This window comes from Cololabis saira, chromosome 10, assembly GCF_033807715.1.
Source record: "Cololabis saira isolate AMF1-May2022 chromosome 10, fColSai1.1, whole genome shotgun sequence".
Classification (NCBI taxonomy): Eukaryota; Metazoa; Chordata; class Actinopteri; order Beloniformes; family Belonidae; genus Cololabis; species Cololabis saira.
The window spans coordinates 18,140,861-18,157,736 of NC_084596.1; the positions used below are offsets into that span (position 1 = coordinate 18,140,861).

At 43.0% G+C, this 16,876-nt stretch overlaps 1 protein-coding gene across 3 annotated transcripts in view; it reads left to right on the forward strand.

Annotated features, from left to right (window-relative positions):
• Positions 1–16,876, forward strand: part of cadm3 (cell adhesion molecule 3) — a 121,428-nt gene that overhangs the window by 87,364 nt on the left and 17,188 nt on the right. For all 3 annotated transcript variants that reach the window (XM_061731872.1, XM_061731873.1, XM_061731874.1), the window contains exons 6-7: positions 7,345–7,515; positions 8,156–8,246. In XM_061731872.1, coding sequence (XP_061587856.1) covers positions 7,345–7,515; positions 8,156–8,246 — 262 coding nt within the window. The remainder of the gene's footprint in view (positions 1–7,344; positions 7,516–8,155; positions 8,247–16,876) is intronic.

Consider the following 16,876-nt stretch of genomic DNA (forward strand, 5'->3'; position numbering starts at 1 on the left):
AGAAAGTGACTTTTTCCCTGCTTGAGAGCAGATACTCTAATCACTTAATATTGAGCAGCGCCTACTTGTGCTCCCCAGAGTGCTCCAGCTCTGTATGAGGGATATCTGAGGGTGTCCTGGATCCTTTGGGCCTCGTTGGTTGAGGGATGTAGTCTCTGTGGATAAGGATTACTTCTCACAGATGTCATCAGGTTCCATCAAATTGGGATCTGGGGAGATTGGACACCAAATGAAACAGCAGACTTTCTGCTGTCAGGCACTTTGGGGGAGGATTATCAAGGGACCACTCTGCTGACCTGTGGCTTCTGTAGGAGAAGGATGTTGCCATGTTTGCAGGTGTGAATGGTCTGCAGGATTTTTAGATCCCAAGCATTGCGCTGAAACGAGATCAGCAGTGTTTACTTCACGTTACCTTTCGCTGGTCATCATTTTATGGCTGACTGGTGCATTTGAGTGTCTGAAATAACTTTCAGCTCCATCTGTTCCCCTGTTTCTTTCTTTGGCACCGTGCGGATGTTACAGTATAAAACCCAGTGAGCCGTTTGGATCTTCATGCTTTTACGTCACAGACCCAGAACAGAGGGGAATAATCCAGCACCTTCATCTAAACCACAATCTCAGAACTTTGACTAATATTTTATATCCTGACAAGAAGAATAAAATTCTCAATGGCAGCGTTTCTTTTCTTTTTTCCCTCAATCAGAAAGTGGAAATGACAGTTTCCCTTTTGTTGAGAAATTCATCTTCAGGGTGCAGCGCTGGAACCCGACACATCAAAACCCAATAATTAGCAATAATTATAAAAGCCTAATCAAAACAGAGAGGACTGGACAGACAGTTGTGTTCATTGAGCCGATATGAGCGAGGAGTTATGATGGTCTCTCTCCTTCTAGCTGGCTGTTTTATCACTTCAGCGTTCCTGTCTGCATTGCTGCATTTCGGCAACTTGGGACCAATCAGATGTGTGATTAATAAATGTATGATTAATGATGTGGGTGTGTCTCAGAGAGGAATCAGTGCCAGCTATGCATGGCCACAAGGCAGACAAGTGTGTCGGAATGAAATTAACAGTCAAGTTTTGTTTTTTGTTTTGCAAACCAGTTTATCGAATAACGAATGATGGAAAAAACATTTTTAAATCTCATCCATGATCCTCAACTAAAACCTGAACACAGAGTCTTTATCTTTTTAACCGTGCCCAACTGTCGTTTGGACCTGAAACTCACAGATTTCCGCCCTCCGTGGTCAGGAGGCCATCACATTGATCAAATCTGTTGTTAGACGCATGTACATTTGTAGTCATTTGGTCTCCCGACGTCTCCAGATCTATACTCTCCCACGAAGACGCACGCCCACCAGGTGAAAGCAAAACCCACCGTTGCAGCCGGAAAAATATGCAAATGTTATTCCACAGCAGCAAGATGTGTGAATAGGCAAATGTTTGCAGCTGTAATGCCTTCCACACATCATCTTTATGGAGTGATAATATGTCAAGTGGCGGTTGCTGTGCAATTTACATAACAAGCAGACTTTGGAACGGATCAGGTTACATGAAATGAAATGTATAGTTTTAAGACTGTGGGAAGAAACGGCGCTGAGAAAAATGACAGCTGTTGAGCATAAAGCACCCACCACAACACACCTCCGTCAGCATGAGTTAGGTACCAGTCGTGTTCACGGGCCTTCCTCATCAATTTAAAGTCTTCAGTGTGAAACAAAAGAAGCCTGTTGGCCCTCAGTTTTCCAAACTATGGGCCTGATAGGTCCTGATGGACTCGTGTCCAGGGGTGTAGTGGTCCCTGGAGATGTGGGCATACGTTTAATTCATCCCCCTTTTTTTACACACCCCACGCAGCAGAGGATAAAGCCCTGTTTTATGAACGGTGACATGTACGATTACACAGCGATGGGGCAGTAGTATTTGCACGTTGTCCCAACCCCGGTAATCCGTTTCATTTGATTCTTGTTTTTACCTCCTAAAAAGTTAATTACACACAATATGCCGTGTTATCCGTGGCCATCTGCCTGGACTGCAGAGCCCAGCCCAGGCAGGTTATTAACATCATTTACAAGGTCCAGCAATGAAAAAAGGAAAAAAGGGGGGGCTCAACCACCGTAGTTGACGTCTACATCTGACGTTTGTGAAAGGACATTTTTGTTTGAGTTGCTCACTTCTTTTTTGCTGTTTATTACATATTATAAAGGCAAATAATTCAGAGGAAACTAGAAAGATTAACGGTGGGAAAAGCGTGTTTCCCAGGCAAGAAAATTGTTCAATTTGGCTTGCAGACGCCGCTGAGTGATGCACATCAGAGGGAGCTGAGAGGGGGGGGAGGGGCGTGCCCAGCGCTGACTGAAAAATGAGTGGGTTTACTCTGCATACCTGTTTACCCGGCACCGCACCACTGACTCGCTCCCTCAGTGGCATCAACCTCATTATATTACCACCAAATTCAGAACCTTTTCAACCAACTCCAAAGTTTAACAATACTCTGAAAATGTAAGATAATTGAATGAATGAATGAATGAAAAACTTTATTTCGAACATGCTAAAAAATATATATTTAAACCAAAGAACAATAGTTAAATAATAATCATGATAAATACAGTATAATACAAATCATAACAATCATAAACAAAAACATGCCTCACTGGCCTTTTTTTTTTCCTTTTTTATTTTTTTTTATTTTTTTAAAATCTTTTTTAATTAAAAAATGTATCAAGATCACATTTTTGGATCCCTGATACGCTAATATGGCCTATTGTCATTTAATTTCCTGAGGTCTGCTCTATATGTATAAAATTATGAGATGATGTATTTCTCATTGCTTCTTACTGTTTACAGACCTAGTTTTATCACCTTATTTTAATTTCTCCATGTCAAAAGTAATTTCTTATATTACTCATCATATTGCTTTCTATTGCGTTGGATGAAACTCGTAATTTCATCATTTTGCCTCAAATTTCAAACCTACAGATGGACTTGGGTATTATGCAGGTAATTGATGATAACGACATTAGTTTGGGGTGATTTGTATTGTTATAATGAGAAAAGTGGCTGAGGACCTCCTCATCCTCAGGAAGTGCAGGATCTTCCTCATGTCCACAATCAACAAGGCTGGTACATTTTAAACGGCTTCACAGAGTTTGATCCATTATCGGTAATGGAGGCCATCATGTTGTTAGGTCCATAAAATTAATGGATCACTTCAATCTCAGCTCTGGCAACATCAAAAGTGTGTTTGCCTTTGATGCGTTCGGACGCCGCCGCAGCTTTCTCGCCACGCAGACTTGACCTGTTAATCCAGTGGAGCGTCATCCTGAGCAGACCTTTATGGTTCCTGGTCCAGATATCGACGGAAACACAGAATCGGAAAGAGTCCTTGCACTTACACAGACTTTATGTTTGACCATCATTATCCTGTCATCTTTCTTTCTGATAAAATCAAAGTAACGGGTATGTTTCCGCCTTCATCCTCCGAGCTGAGTCGCTCGCGGCTGCTCTTTGAACCGCTGTATTTTGCAGGTCATCGTGATTCATTTCACAAAACTTATATAAGAAAAATTCAACGAAACTTACAATGTAACAAGATATTTCACTTAGTAGTAGCAATAATGGTATTACTGACATAATATGATGGGAAGAGGGTGGATGCAAAGCTGCCGGCTGGACCAAAACAATGGGAGATGGGAATTAAGGAAAGATGATAATCATCTGTTGGTTTATCACTCTGACGCTTATAGGCAAGGCAAGTTTATTTGTATAGCACGATTCAACACAAGGTAATTCAAAGTGCTTTACATCAACATTAAAAGCGGCAAGACACAATTAAACAGTAAATAACAAATTAAATGAAATAAAATGATAAGAAAAGAGGTCAAATAATAAAAAGTTGTTAAAAAGTAAGGGCAGGAGAGTACAGCAGGTACATCTCATTCTTAAAATGGCAAGAATTACGTTTCTACACGGTCAATGCAATAATACTTATAATGCAATTATTGCAATTATTGCAATTATTGCAATTATGCAACGCAATTATTATAATGTAAAACTGTTGTCCATCCATTCATTTTTTCTTACCTTTTTTTTATCCTATTTATGGTTAAGGAGGGGGGCTGGAGCCTGTACCAGTTACATCCATTGACAGGTTGTCAATCTATCACGAGGTCATGCAGCCACGTATGTACACACATGTGTTTAGAAGCATCAATCAACCTGACGTGTATGTTTTTGGACCAAAGGAAAACCATTCAGGTATAAGGGAACATGCAACCCTCACGGAAAGGTATCAGGTGTGATTTGAACCAGGCACCTTTTCTGCTCCGGGTTAACATTGACAATCAGCAATACTGTGCCGTACTAACTTTCAGGGTTGTGTGTGTTTTATATGGAGCTATATTTAAATTGTAATGGGAGTTTCATAGTCATTTTTTTTTTATAGTTCTCAAGTGGATGTCTGCTGAGATTACATATATCCCACTCTTCTTTATTAACAGAGAAATGAATTTCATAGATGAATTATTCAGGCAAAGGCAAGAAATAAACCTGAACCAGTCACTAAATGTAGCTGCATCTGCTGCTGGTAGTTTTTCTGACCCTTTAGCAGCACAAAGGAACTTTTGCAATGTTTTTGCTAAGCAGGTCTCCCTTTGGACATTTATTTGGACTCTTGCTTGCACCCTCTCTCATTGTCACTTCCATCATCACTTACCGTGTTCTTAAACAGCTCAGGGAACTACTTTTGTTCTTGATACGTGAAGGAGTCCAGACACACTGTCGCCGTTGCAAGAAACGACTTGAACCGGAGTCCAAATTGACTTTGGCTGGTTCTTGTTGAAAGGAGGCAAAAGAGACTGCGATAGCTGGGCACCACTTCCTAAAAGTCGTCAAATATTCCTTCAAATTAAATTGAAGCGGACATTTTTACATGAAAAGGCTTCGGTGCTGCTTTGAGAGCCACTTTGTGCATAAACAAATGCAAGCAATTACTGCTCGGGAGGCTGATGCGCTTATTGCTCCACTTACATCGGATGAATGTAAATCTGCCCTGATGATCCAATAATGAACTGAGGAAATTATGGCCAAGCGCACATCACTCCTGTCTTGGGAAAAACCATTTCAACTTAGTGTTTCTCATTTTTTCCCTCATGAATGTGATGAGTTAGTTCCTTGACCTCCTGGGCCTGAAAAAAACATATTAAAACTCAATTGCATGGCTTCAAAAATACTGTGCACAAGAGTAAACAAACAGGTTTCTCAATTCCCAAGTTTGAATTTGGAAATCCATGATCTTTAATAAAGGCAATACACTCGCTCTGTGTGTGAGGAGAGAGAGAGAGAAAGAGGATGGTGGAAGAGGCAGCCAGTGAGTGAAAGCGTAAGATTATTAAAATGCACCTGGAAAGTAAACTAATTTTCTCTGCGGGTCAGAGGACTGGTTATGGTAATAAAAAGAGAGATGTCATTAGATTCAGTGGTATTTGAAGTGCTCTCTGGTGTGGGTGGAGGGAGAGAGGAGGGATGCGTCTCTGTGTTTGAGAGAGAGATGGAGACAATGAAAGGAAGGTGTGTGTTTGAGTGTGTGTCGCTGTTTGTTTTCCAGTCTGCTTTCCTGCTACCAGCTCTGCCTCATCTGAGAATAGTTATTCATGAGCTTGACCTACATGCGCCCATGCATGTGTGTGCATGTATGAGACTGTTTCTCGGCCCATCCAGGAGTAAGTGATAAGGTTCTGGTCCGCACTCCAAGATTCCCCAACCACTTTCACGGTCGGACCACCCGGTTTGATATTTCTTCCTGCAATTGTGTGCAATCTCCCGATGACAGCCTGAGCTGTGTTTATGCTCTCATGCTGGAGTCGTGGCGCTGCTGCTGCTGCTGCTGCTGCTGCTTCTGCACAGACCCACTTACACCTGCACCGCTCTCCTTCTGCAAAGGTTATCATGCATCACCCGGAAACGTACAGCAAAAGGAGGAGGAATGAGAGCTAATAGAGAAGCCACCGTGTCTACACTGTAAATCAGCCTAAATAACAGGATGTTGCTGCAGCAGATTGCATCTGAGATACTGCAGATCCTTTCCATCACCAGCCACGGCGGCCTTCCCGTCCACAGCGACGGATTCAAATACAGTGAAATGCAAGCGGTCTCCTAAGCAACGACGTGTCCAAAGAGAGTTGGACATCGCAGCGTTGGAGCTTTCGCCTCTCTAATCCCTTTGGTGTCCTTCATCACGAGACATCACAGACGGGCCTAGTTGGTAAACATGAGCATGCCGTGTGCAGTTCACTGATGTTTCATTACAGAGGTTCTGGGTACTGAAGTGAACCTGGCGTGATGGAGCTGCCATCCGGCAGAACCGACTTCTGCTCACTCCTCAGATGATAGAAAGCTTTGAGAGAGAAAAATTATCTTCTGTAACAAGCAAGGATGCTGAGACAGAATATAAGACTTGGGAGGTTTGGAAATGACTTTTGCCAGAATATGCAGCCATTTAAAAGTGGAATCAGTACCAGTGAATTGAGGGTAAATCATGTGGTTTCGCAGGTTATTTACAAATCTCAAGGTTGGAGGTTTGATCCTGGGGCCTCTGGATGTCAAACTGTCCACAGTCTCTAAATCCCAGATTGCTCCAGATGGCGCCTTGCATAGCAACTCTTACGTATGCTTTATGAGTGTGTGCGTGTTTGTGTGTTTGACTAGATGAATGAGCAACCTGGCTAAAGGTAAAAGGTGCTATATAAGTTCACATTAAACTTAATAACAAAAAGATGATCACAAAATGAAAGTTAGGGCTGCAATTAGTGTCATATGTGTTGAAATTACTTTTCCTCCCTGACTGATGCTTGGTGTGATATTTGAGTTTGATTAATGGCTTTAAATATGCATGAGCCATAAAGAGTATTGCTAAGTCATTTTCTTTAGATTGGCCAATAGTTAAGCTGGGCTCCAGCAGCGCTAAGCGGGCTGCCTCGCAGGCGAAGATGGAGCCACGAATCCAATAAAGGATTCTGCTGAACTGAACTGAATATTGACAGAAAAGGTCTTTCTGTTAGGGAGTGAACATGACCCAGATAAGAGACATTTGAAATGTATTAAGCATCCAATGTGTGCGTGCCATGGACATAGGTTGAAGAAGAAAAAAAAAAACCCTGAAGCAAAAGGGAAGCTGCAGAGAAAAGCCTTTCTTCAGGCGGTGGGAACAGAAGAGGGCCGTTGCTGTTCCGAGCGGTTCAGCGGCGTGAAAACGCCACATTGCAGCTTCCGTGTTGTTTTACGTGTGCAAACGCCTTCCTCCTGGCTGTCTTCTCCTCTTCTCATCCCTCTCTCCCTCCTCACCTCAGGGCACCCCGACGTGGTGGAGTCCATCCCAGACGACCCCACGTACAGCGTGCGCAGTGAGCTCACCCTGGAGGTGAGCGCCAGCGACGACCAGGCCCTCATCACCTGCGCCGTGGACCACCCCTCCCTCACCCCGGGGGACAAGAGGGGCGAGCACGTCCTACGGGTGCTGTGTAAGTCACATGGGAAAGTGTGGGCTTGTGGTGGGAGGCGAGGGGACGAGTGGCGAGCTACGCAGAGCGCCGCGGCTACGGAGGCTACAGACGACGTAGAGACCCAAAACTGCTCTCTTTCTTTGTCTTTTCATAATTAGCTTTCTTTCTGCCCTGACCTCTTCTTTATTGGCCAGCATAAGCAGATTTCACTCTGATCTTTTCTCCTGTAATTTCCACGGCAGCGATCTGTGATAATGACTGCAGTGGAATTGCACTTTTCCTTGCTGCTGCGCTCAGCTAGACTTGAGTCGCAGCAGGTTTAGGGAGCAGGTTAGTGTCTAAAATGAAATGATAAACGGAGGTGCAGAGTCTGTATCAGTGCTGCCACCCTTCGGTTGGAGTGACGGTACCGCAACACACGCGGAGAATGATGTCGTTGTATAAGAGCTTATGTCACAGAGGCAGGCGGCGAGCTGGGGACGCCTACAGGACGCAGGTGGTAGTGGTAGTGTATGGAGACGGGGATGAATGAGAGGGTCTGTGCTGGCTGCTGTCTGCACGACTATCACTCCCGTGTTATGTAACTGCACCTTGTGTGTGTGTGTGTGTGTGTCCGTGTGTGTGTGTGTGTCTGTGTGCGTTTGTCTTCCGCTTGCAGATTCCCCTAATGTACAGATCCAGCCTGAAAAAGGTCTGCCGATAGAAGGACAGAGATTTTCTCTCCAGTGTTTGGGCAAAGGCAACCCTGAGTAAGACACACACACACACACACACACACACACACACACACACACACACACACACACACACACACACACACACACACACACACACACACACACACACTAATCATTTATTTTACCACAATCCAGTAGCACACACACAGTTCTCCTCTAAAAGGCACGATTATTGGCTAGTCGGTCAATTTATCAACTTGAATTAATACATAAAAAAACGATTTAATTCCACAAAAGTATTGCATGTGAACTAAACTTCATGCAGAATACTTACTTTAGTGTATAAAGCTACTAAACCATCTTTTTTTCATTAATTGGAGGTGTTTATGATGTTGGATGACTGCTGTCATTGACGATTGGCAGCTTTAAGTCGTGACCTTCCTCAGGCAAATGAACGCAGCCTCGTGCACTCAGATGCAATTCACACTATATTTTATCCGTATTGAGAGCATGTTTAAAGGACCAGCGGAAATCTGATCATTCAGACCTAAAAGGCAGTTTTCTGAATCATGGTACGGTTGTAATTTTGGCGGCTCTGGTCCGGAACAGGAGGAGGCAGATGGGATGAGCACTGGGCTGAATGTGCTCCTGGACTGATGGGTTGACCCGTCGCTGCAGAGACTTTAGCAGGGATTGTGACCACTTAGCCTCAAAAAACCAAAACACGTCTCCGTCTCTGCAATTGCAACTTCAATCTGGGAAGGGATTTTTTTCTTTTTTCGCTTGACCAAACAAACATAAAGTGATTCAAGATTAGAAAACATACAGAGTTATGCTCTCAGCGGCTTTGGAACTACAAGTGGTGCATCTTAGATGAAAGGGGATACGAAAGCGTTTGGGAGACCTCAGTAACGGTCAGTCGTTAGGACCAGAGGTGGGTAGAGGAGCCAAAAATTGTACTCAAGTAAAAGTACTGTTACTTCAGAATAATATGACTCAAGTAGAAGTAAAAAGTAGTCATCCAAATAATTACTTGAGTAAAAGTAAAAAAATACTTGGTGAAAAAACTACTCAAGTACTGAGTAACTGTTGAGTAATGTCTGATTTATTTTTTAACACAACAATTCAAAGATAAAAGTACAAAATAATCATCTTCAGGCAAATTAAATCAATAAAATAATAAAAAAATAGCTTAAATCAAAATAAAGTAAATTCAAGTACTTTAATAAATAAAATAACAATAAAAAAATAAATTAAGCACAAGTATCACAAAATTTCAAGCCTTTGTACTTTTCTTTTTTAACCAGGCAGAACTAGAACAAGCCCATGAACTCATAGAAACTCTGTGTGTGTTTCAGTCTGTGTAAATGTGACAAAACATGCAAAAACAAACGTTTTTCCCAAAGAATCACTCAGTGATGTCATGAGATTGACGGGTACACGGATAAAAGGGATAAAAGAAAAGTAACGAGCTCAATTTAGCCTAATGTAGCGGAGTAAGAGGAACAGTTTCTTCTTCACAAATCTACTCAAGTAAAAGTAAAAAGTATAGTGATTCAAAACTACTCCTAAAAGTACAAAATTTCCCAAAACGTACTCAAGTAAATGTAACGGAGTAAATGTAACTCGTTACTACCCACCTCTGGTTAGGACACAAAACTCAGGTGGAGCAAACAAAGGAGGAAGCAGAGTCCATGAACAAGCACGGTCCTGAATGAATGAATGAATGAATGAATAAATAAATAAATAAATAGATAAAAAAAAGGACGTGCAGACCGCTGAAAAGCAACAAAGATAATCTCACCGCTGTGGTGAGAGAAGCTCAGAGTTTAAATACTAAAGGACTGATTAGTGAAGTGGATTCAGGTGAACAGAAGGGTGGACGCGAGGGGAGATAAGGTGACGCAGAAGGATCAAAATCAAGGCAGGTGGGATCGGCTGCAGTGAAGAAATTAGATCTACAGAATGAAAGAGAGGCCTAATCACCCGACCCGCAAAGGCTTAACTGTCATCACAGTTCTAGTTTTCCGTGAGGACTCAAAAGGGGAATAAAAAAGAGGAACGGATTGGACAGACCATCGCGACTGGTTGCCTGGAAACAATGATTCGCCGTTATTTAGAAAAATGAAGTAAAGAGACTCCCTGCCAGTGATTTTTACATCACGAACCTCTTCAGAAGTGCAATAAATGCGACTAATAACAACACACAGCAAGTAGTGAGAGGCTGTCACTCGGAAAGAAACTTTCAAGTGGATTTCTTTCATCCACGTTTGGATTGTGTGAGACGAGACACATTTATACACCAGGAATTAACAATAGCCCCAGAAAGGGCACGACAGGGCTACAAAAGATCTGAATCTCTGCCGCCGTGTGTGTTCAACAGTGACAGCTCTCACGTGGAACTCTACTTTTAAAGGTTCAGTTAAATCCAGGGATCTGACTGACTGACTAGTTGTTCGGCTAAAACCCCCGAAAGCTGGTCAAGTTTGAAAGAGAATCAGCAGGAAGTGTGTTGGACACGGTTCAAGATGATGCAACATCAAGCTTCACTTGTGAGGCCGATGGATTTTTAGCATCCTGAGAGAATCTAACTCACTAAACTTTTCAGTTCTGGTTGAAGCACAAGATTTTGGATCAGTCAGAGTCCTAAGTTGGCAGCTTCACAAGCAAGTTAAAGAATAAAACCTGAAGTGTTTTGTTTTATAATATTTCCCACCATTGCTTGATCAAATAAGACATCGTGGATCAGACAGATACTGCCCTTTTCTTTCAAACGCTGACACTGTTTCCTGATGTCTCCACGAGATATGTGGGACGTACGTGGTAAAAATATGCAACAGCGTTATGGCACAACTCATCATCTCTTTACAGCTTTGTTCATAGCAGCTGGTTTTATCGGCCCTCTGCTCTGCTGGTGCAACTTTACAAATCGGTGTGAGAACATTGATCTCAAAAGATGTCGACTCCATGAAGGAAGGAAGGAGGAGGAATGGAGTCACGTGTCTGATCCCACCCCCCCTAAAAGCAGCCGCTATGAACACAGGTGTACAGACCTGGATGAAAAGGGAGCTTTTGTTTATCCTTCAGAAGGAATTGAAGTAGGGCTGGGCGATATGGACCAAAAGTCATATCTCGATATTTTCTAGCTGAATGGCGATACTCGATATATATCTCGATATTTTTTCTGTGCCATAATTGGGGTTTCCCCCAAAGCATTATAGCATAGCATCTCTGTTAGCTTCATTTTTTTCTGAGGCAAACCCTTAAAAAACAGTCAGTTTTAATACAAAGCCTCGTGCCAAATGTCACACAGGTTCCTTTATTAACAGAGGTATGCACAATATCAAAATGTATAAAACAAATGAAATAAAAATAAACTGCCTGCATATATAGAATAAAAATGCTTCTTGAATAAAATAAAACAAATATCCCTTTCCTGCACAACAATTAAATTAAAATACACTGTACAATAACAGGCAGACTTTTCAACTGAGGTTGATAGTTGTGCAAATAACAAAACATTTGTGCAAATCTCAAATAAAACATTCAAGTCAATTTGTCACAAAATAAGCTATATCAAAATCATTATTATTTTTATTTATTTATTTATTTTTTTTTAAATTGATATAAACGATATTTTCTCGTACCATATCGTGTTTGAAAATATATCGATATATACTAAAATCTCGATATATCGCCCAGCCCTAAATTGAAGAATTACTTTTTTTTAGTGTGTCTCCCTCTTCAGTGCCAGGAGTCCTTGACATGACCTTTGTAGTCTGTAGTCATCTTAGATACGTCTTGCCCAGCACCACAGTGTGTTATAAAGAAATGTGTATTGATGGGAGACCTGCCTCTCATGGTCAGGCTGGGTGTTGCAGTCGTCCCGCTAACCGTAGACACCGCCCTGCTCATGTAGGGTCTCAGTGGGTTTCAGAGCCACTTCAGACCCACATGGACTGAAGTAAACACACCTTTAAATAAAAAAACACACCAACAGCATGCTTTTCGGTGCAGGTTAACGGCACGCGTGCAGAATAGCTTGTAAGCAATCAGACATTGACATGTTCAAGTTCTGACACCTTCTTGTCCAAATAGTTGCTTGTGCAAACATAACCAGAGAAAAAAAGACGGCAGAAACAAACGTCTGCTTCTACAAGCGTTTGCATGCTCTCTGATATAGTGTGTACACAATTTCCCCGAAGCCAACAAACACGGCAACAGAGTCAAAACCCTGTCTTAAATCCTTCCCACACAAATACACTCTTCCCCCAGCCTCTCTGCATTATAGATAAACCTCCATCGATCCCCCTCCTCCCTCATCCCCCTTATTCCACCCACCCCTCCGTCGTCAGGTATCTCTCCCCCGGCTTGTCACTCACACCTCGTTTGCTGCGCTCCGTCTTGTCACGACGCCTCCCCTCCTCCTCTCGCTGTCCTTTCCTATAACTCTCCTCCATCTCTCCTCACACCTTCCGACCTAAACTTGTCCTCTCTCCTCCTTAATTTTCTTCGCCCCCAGCTCTGCCATCCTGTCACGCCCTCCCCTCTCCCCTCTCCCCTGTCAGATCATCGCGGGAGAGGGTGTGAGGGAGACGAGATGCTAAGTTTGATTGGCAGGTGGGAAGCACAGCGGGTGAAGGAGGAGGTGACTGTTATTGCACTTCTGAGTCGATAAATTAAAAACAGTTACTGTAAGATACATGGTGGGCCGAAAAGCCTGGGACCGGCTTAGCTGCAAATCTGTTTGTGTTACAATTTCACTCTGGTCGAAGCCATCCATTGAATTATGTATGCTCTGCATGAGGAATAGCCTTGTTCTATGCTAATAAATGGCTCTTTCTTCTCAAACAGCCTTGGCGGTGCAAGAGTTCAGGCCATCACCCATTTTTGGAAAAATACTTCATTCAAAGTGAACAGGGATGGATGTTAGATAAATGTGGCAAAATGTGTGTAAAAACAAAACGAGAGTATGGACGTAGAGATGGGTAAAGAGAAGCCGAGATAATAAAAAAAAAAACCCCAAAAGGAAAGGAAGAGGTTGTGTGAAGCGAAGCAACGCGTGGGTGGAGGGGAGACAGAGAGACACGGTGACAAGCAACAAATGACCAAGACGGCGAGAGGGAGAGCAAACGAGAGAGGGAGGGAGTGGGGAGCGTGCTCGGTGCGCTCAGTTACGTGCACGGCTGCTCATGGGTGAGCTATTGTCCAATCAAATCAGATACAGGTCTCCCCTGCAGCTGTCAGTCAAAACCCAATCACTGCGTCAACACAGCCAGTCACTCGGCCCCGCCCCCTGCTCTTCAGCCGCCCTCAGCAATCAAACCCAATAAGTGTCAACCGCACACTGGGACACACACCTTTTTTTATTTATTTATTTCTTTAAACCCTGGCCTCATCATGTCAGGTTCAAAAGAATGGCTAAGATGATTACATTCGGTGTTGTGATTCCTCGATGCCGTGCTGCAGGGAGGAGGGAGGGAGCGTGTGCACATCCATATTCCCCATCTATTTGATCAGCGCGGCCAGCAGGCGCTCATAATTTAGCCATATTTGTGCTCTTAAAGCAATTTAACAAGTTGAGCTCTACAGTGCCGTTCATTCAGCACATTTAAAGTCGGAAAAAAAAGTTGGGATAACTTTTTCTTGCAGCATTCAGGCCTCTGCAGGCGTCCATGGTGAGGGTCAAAGCAGCAGGATGTCCAACGAGAACTCATCAAGGCACTAAGATGATTCTGCTCTTTCTTTTTTCCTCTTTCCCCCGTTAATTAGCGATTAACCGTTTGTGTCATGAAGTGTGGAGGTTGTGAGGCGGCGCGGCTCTCTCGTAATACGCTTGTTTCTGGAAACTAATTAGGAAGTTTCAGAGTCATTAATAAATATAAACGAAACACGTCTCAGCCAACAGGGCCCTGTGTCATTTAGCGAGAGAAAGAAGCTGTTTCGGTCGGGTCAAACCAAACAGAGAGCACGAATGGCAGAAATAAACTCCCTACAGACTAGAACCGCAGCGTTGGAGAAAACAAGCTCACGTGGATCTGCTGGACGAAGGTCCTCCGACTGAGGTCTCTACTCTCGGGAACAGCTGGTTTTTCGTGTCGTGGCACAGATGCTTCTGACGAATCAGGAAATATCTGCGCTGGATTTAGAAGTGACAAGTCAACAGTTTACTCACAGTGGTACCAATTATAACAGGAGCAGGGCGGCACCGGGGCTCGGCGGTGGGAACTGTTGCCTCACAGCAAGTAAAGTTGCTTTCGTCAACGAAAATTGTGACTAAATATCGTTGTCAAGAACCTTTATCACCTCAGGAAAACGAGACAAGATGCAACGAAAATGCTGGTCATGTGACGATAACTATAATTAAATAAATAATGCAATATCGTAGACGAATAAAAACAAGACTAAAATGTAGATTGCAAAATAAAAACTCTGCTAAAATGTGTCTTCATTTTCGTTGACCAAAATGAGACGAAACGCTCTAACAAAGATCCTTAATCTCCATGTTTTAGTAGTTTCCTCTGGTTTAGTTCTGCTGCTGGGTGACGTCACGTCCTCAATCCCAGTCGCTGCAGCGGGGAATCAGATCCAGAAGATGCAGCTGCAGGTTAGAGGCTGATGCCGTTAACGCAGAGCTCTAGGTTCACGTCAATTAAAAACAAAGTTACATAGAGAAAGGGGCAGAGGAGAAGGAGAAGGAGAAGGAGAAGAGACAATCTTTGGATACACTTTCCTACATAGATGTGGAAAAGAAAACTCAATGTGTTGTTGAAAAAGAAAAAGATGGGGAGAAATGCGGAAAAATGAATATGTTGTAAAATCAAATTAGAGTCTTCTGTAGCTAGAATGAATGTATTCTTGAGTCTAAACAGTAACAATAATATAATAATAAGAGAACCTTGTCTGAATTGTAAAATGGGTTTGGCTAAATACAATCTTTGACTAAAACTAGCTCAGACTTTTAGTCGACTGAAACTTGACGCGACTAAAAGGAGTATGAACGTGACTAAAACTAATAAAAACTAAAATGATAGCTTAACCCAAAGACTAGACTAAAACTACAATTGAAACAGGCTGACAAAAACAACACTACCAGCAAGGAGGTTACTGGTTTCAGTCCTGGCGGCCGTCTCTCTGCGTGGAGATTGCATGTTCTCACCTGCTTTTGTAAGTTTTCTCCAGGCACTCTGGCTTCCCTCGGTCCAAAAACATGTATCTCTGGTCAACTGGAGATTCTGAATTGTTCATAGATGTGAATCTGTGTGTGTGTGGCTGTCTGTACGGGGCTCTGATTGGCCGGTGACCTGTTCAGGGTTAACGCCTGGCTCTCACCCAAAGGCAGCTGGGATAGGCTCCAGCAGATCCCTGTGATCCTGCACAGCGATAGCAGGTATAGATAATCGATGGACGGATAACAGAAGTGTCAAGTAGGAAAGAACTGACTGGTTTTTATGTTCTCGAAAGATGGTTTTAATTTTCCCCAAAGTGGCCTTGATCAGAGTTTTTGGGGGTTTCTCCTGTTTTTCCTCAGCAGTCCCTGCTCCGTTGATCTGATTGGTTTAAGCTCGCCTGTGATGGGATGGCGGTAGATATCTGGTTCATTCAGCGACCTCACAAGCACTTTCTCCAGATATTTTCCATTGTCCAAAACTGGTTTTAAACATAATCATCAGCAACATCTTTGCACTTTTCCCTAACTAGAGTTAAAAAATGCAAAAGCCCCCTGTCCTCCAGATCCGGTACCTTTACCAATACCAGGCTATTTTAGGGTTCTACTGCATTTAAATGGTATACTTCTCAAAACAAATGAAACGACTAAACAAAAGATGAGAGGTTATCTGCAAATATGGCAGAGACGGGAAGTTCTGTTTGAAATGGACCTGGATTTATTCTCCTTTGAGCTACATTTTGGTCGTCACCAGGTCCAGAGGGGAATATCTGTCTTTAGCAGCCAAACGCTCCAGTTTCTTCACTAGCTAACCACTCACTTCCTCCATCAGTTGTTTAGTGTTTGGCAGAGTAACTGCATTAGAGCTATTGCACCAAAGGCCTGAGGTATCTCGAAAATCCACCGCTGAGTCTGGACTCAATCAGAACAGTTGAATGCAACCTCCGAAACCAGGGAATAAAGGAAAAAAAGAACAGAGAGACTCAATATATCCAAGAAGAACTGCAAAGTTAGGATATTAAACGCATCAAACTGTTAGTAAAAAAATGATTAGGGCAGTTTCAGTTGAGTTAAACTGCAAAGATTTAATCGTCCCAGTTTGATGGGGGAGGGTGCGTCTGCTGAGAACAGTGACTGACAGATCTCAGATCAGCTATTTGTACGCTCCAGATATTTAATAGTTGAGTCACCTTCAAGCTACGGTCAAAGTTGAAACTTTTGTTAAGTTTTGCAGCTCAAACTTTAATGGTGTGGGCATTTCCCACCACTGGTGCCACCGAACTGCTGGCAGATTGCGCCGGAGGAAGGGAGTCAATTTGTCTCTGATCCAGTGGCAGTGGTGCATTCATTCATCCCGTACATAATGAAAGTTCGTAAAACAATCAGGTGAAAAATGAGCCAGGTGTTGGCGGCGATCCCCGGCTCTTTAATACCATGGCTCTGCACAAAATCAATCCACCGAGTGTCCACTTTCTCCAGGGTTCTCATATGCATTCCTGTAACCTCTGCAGTGTGACGTCGGCTCCCCGCTAAG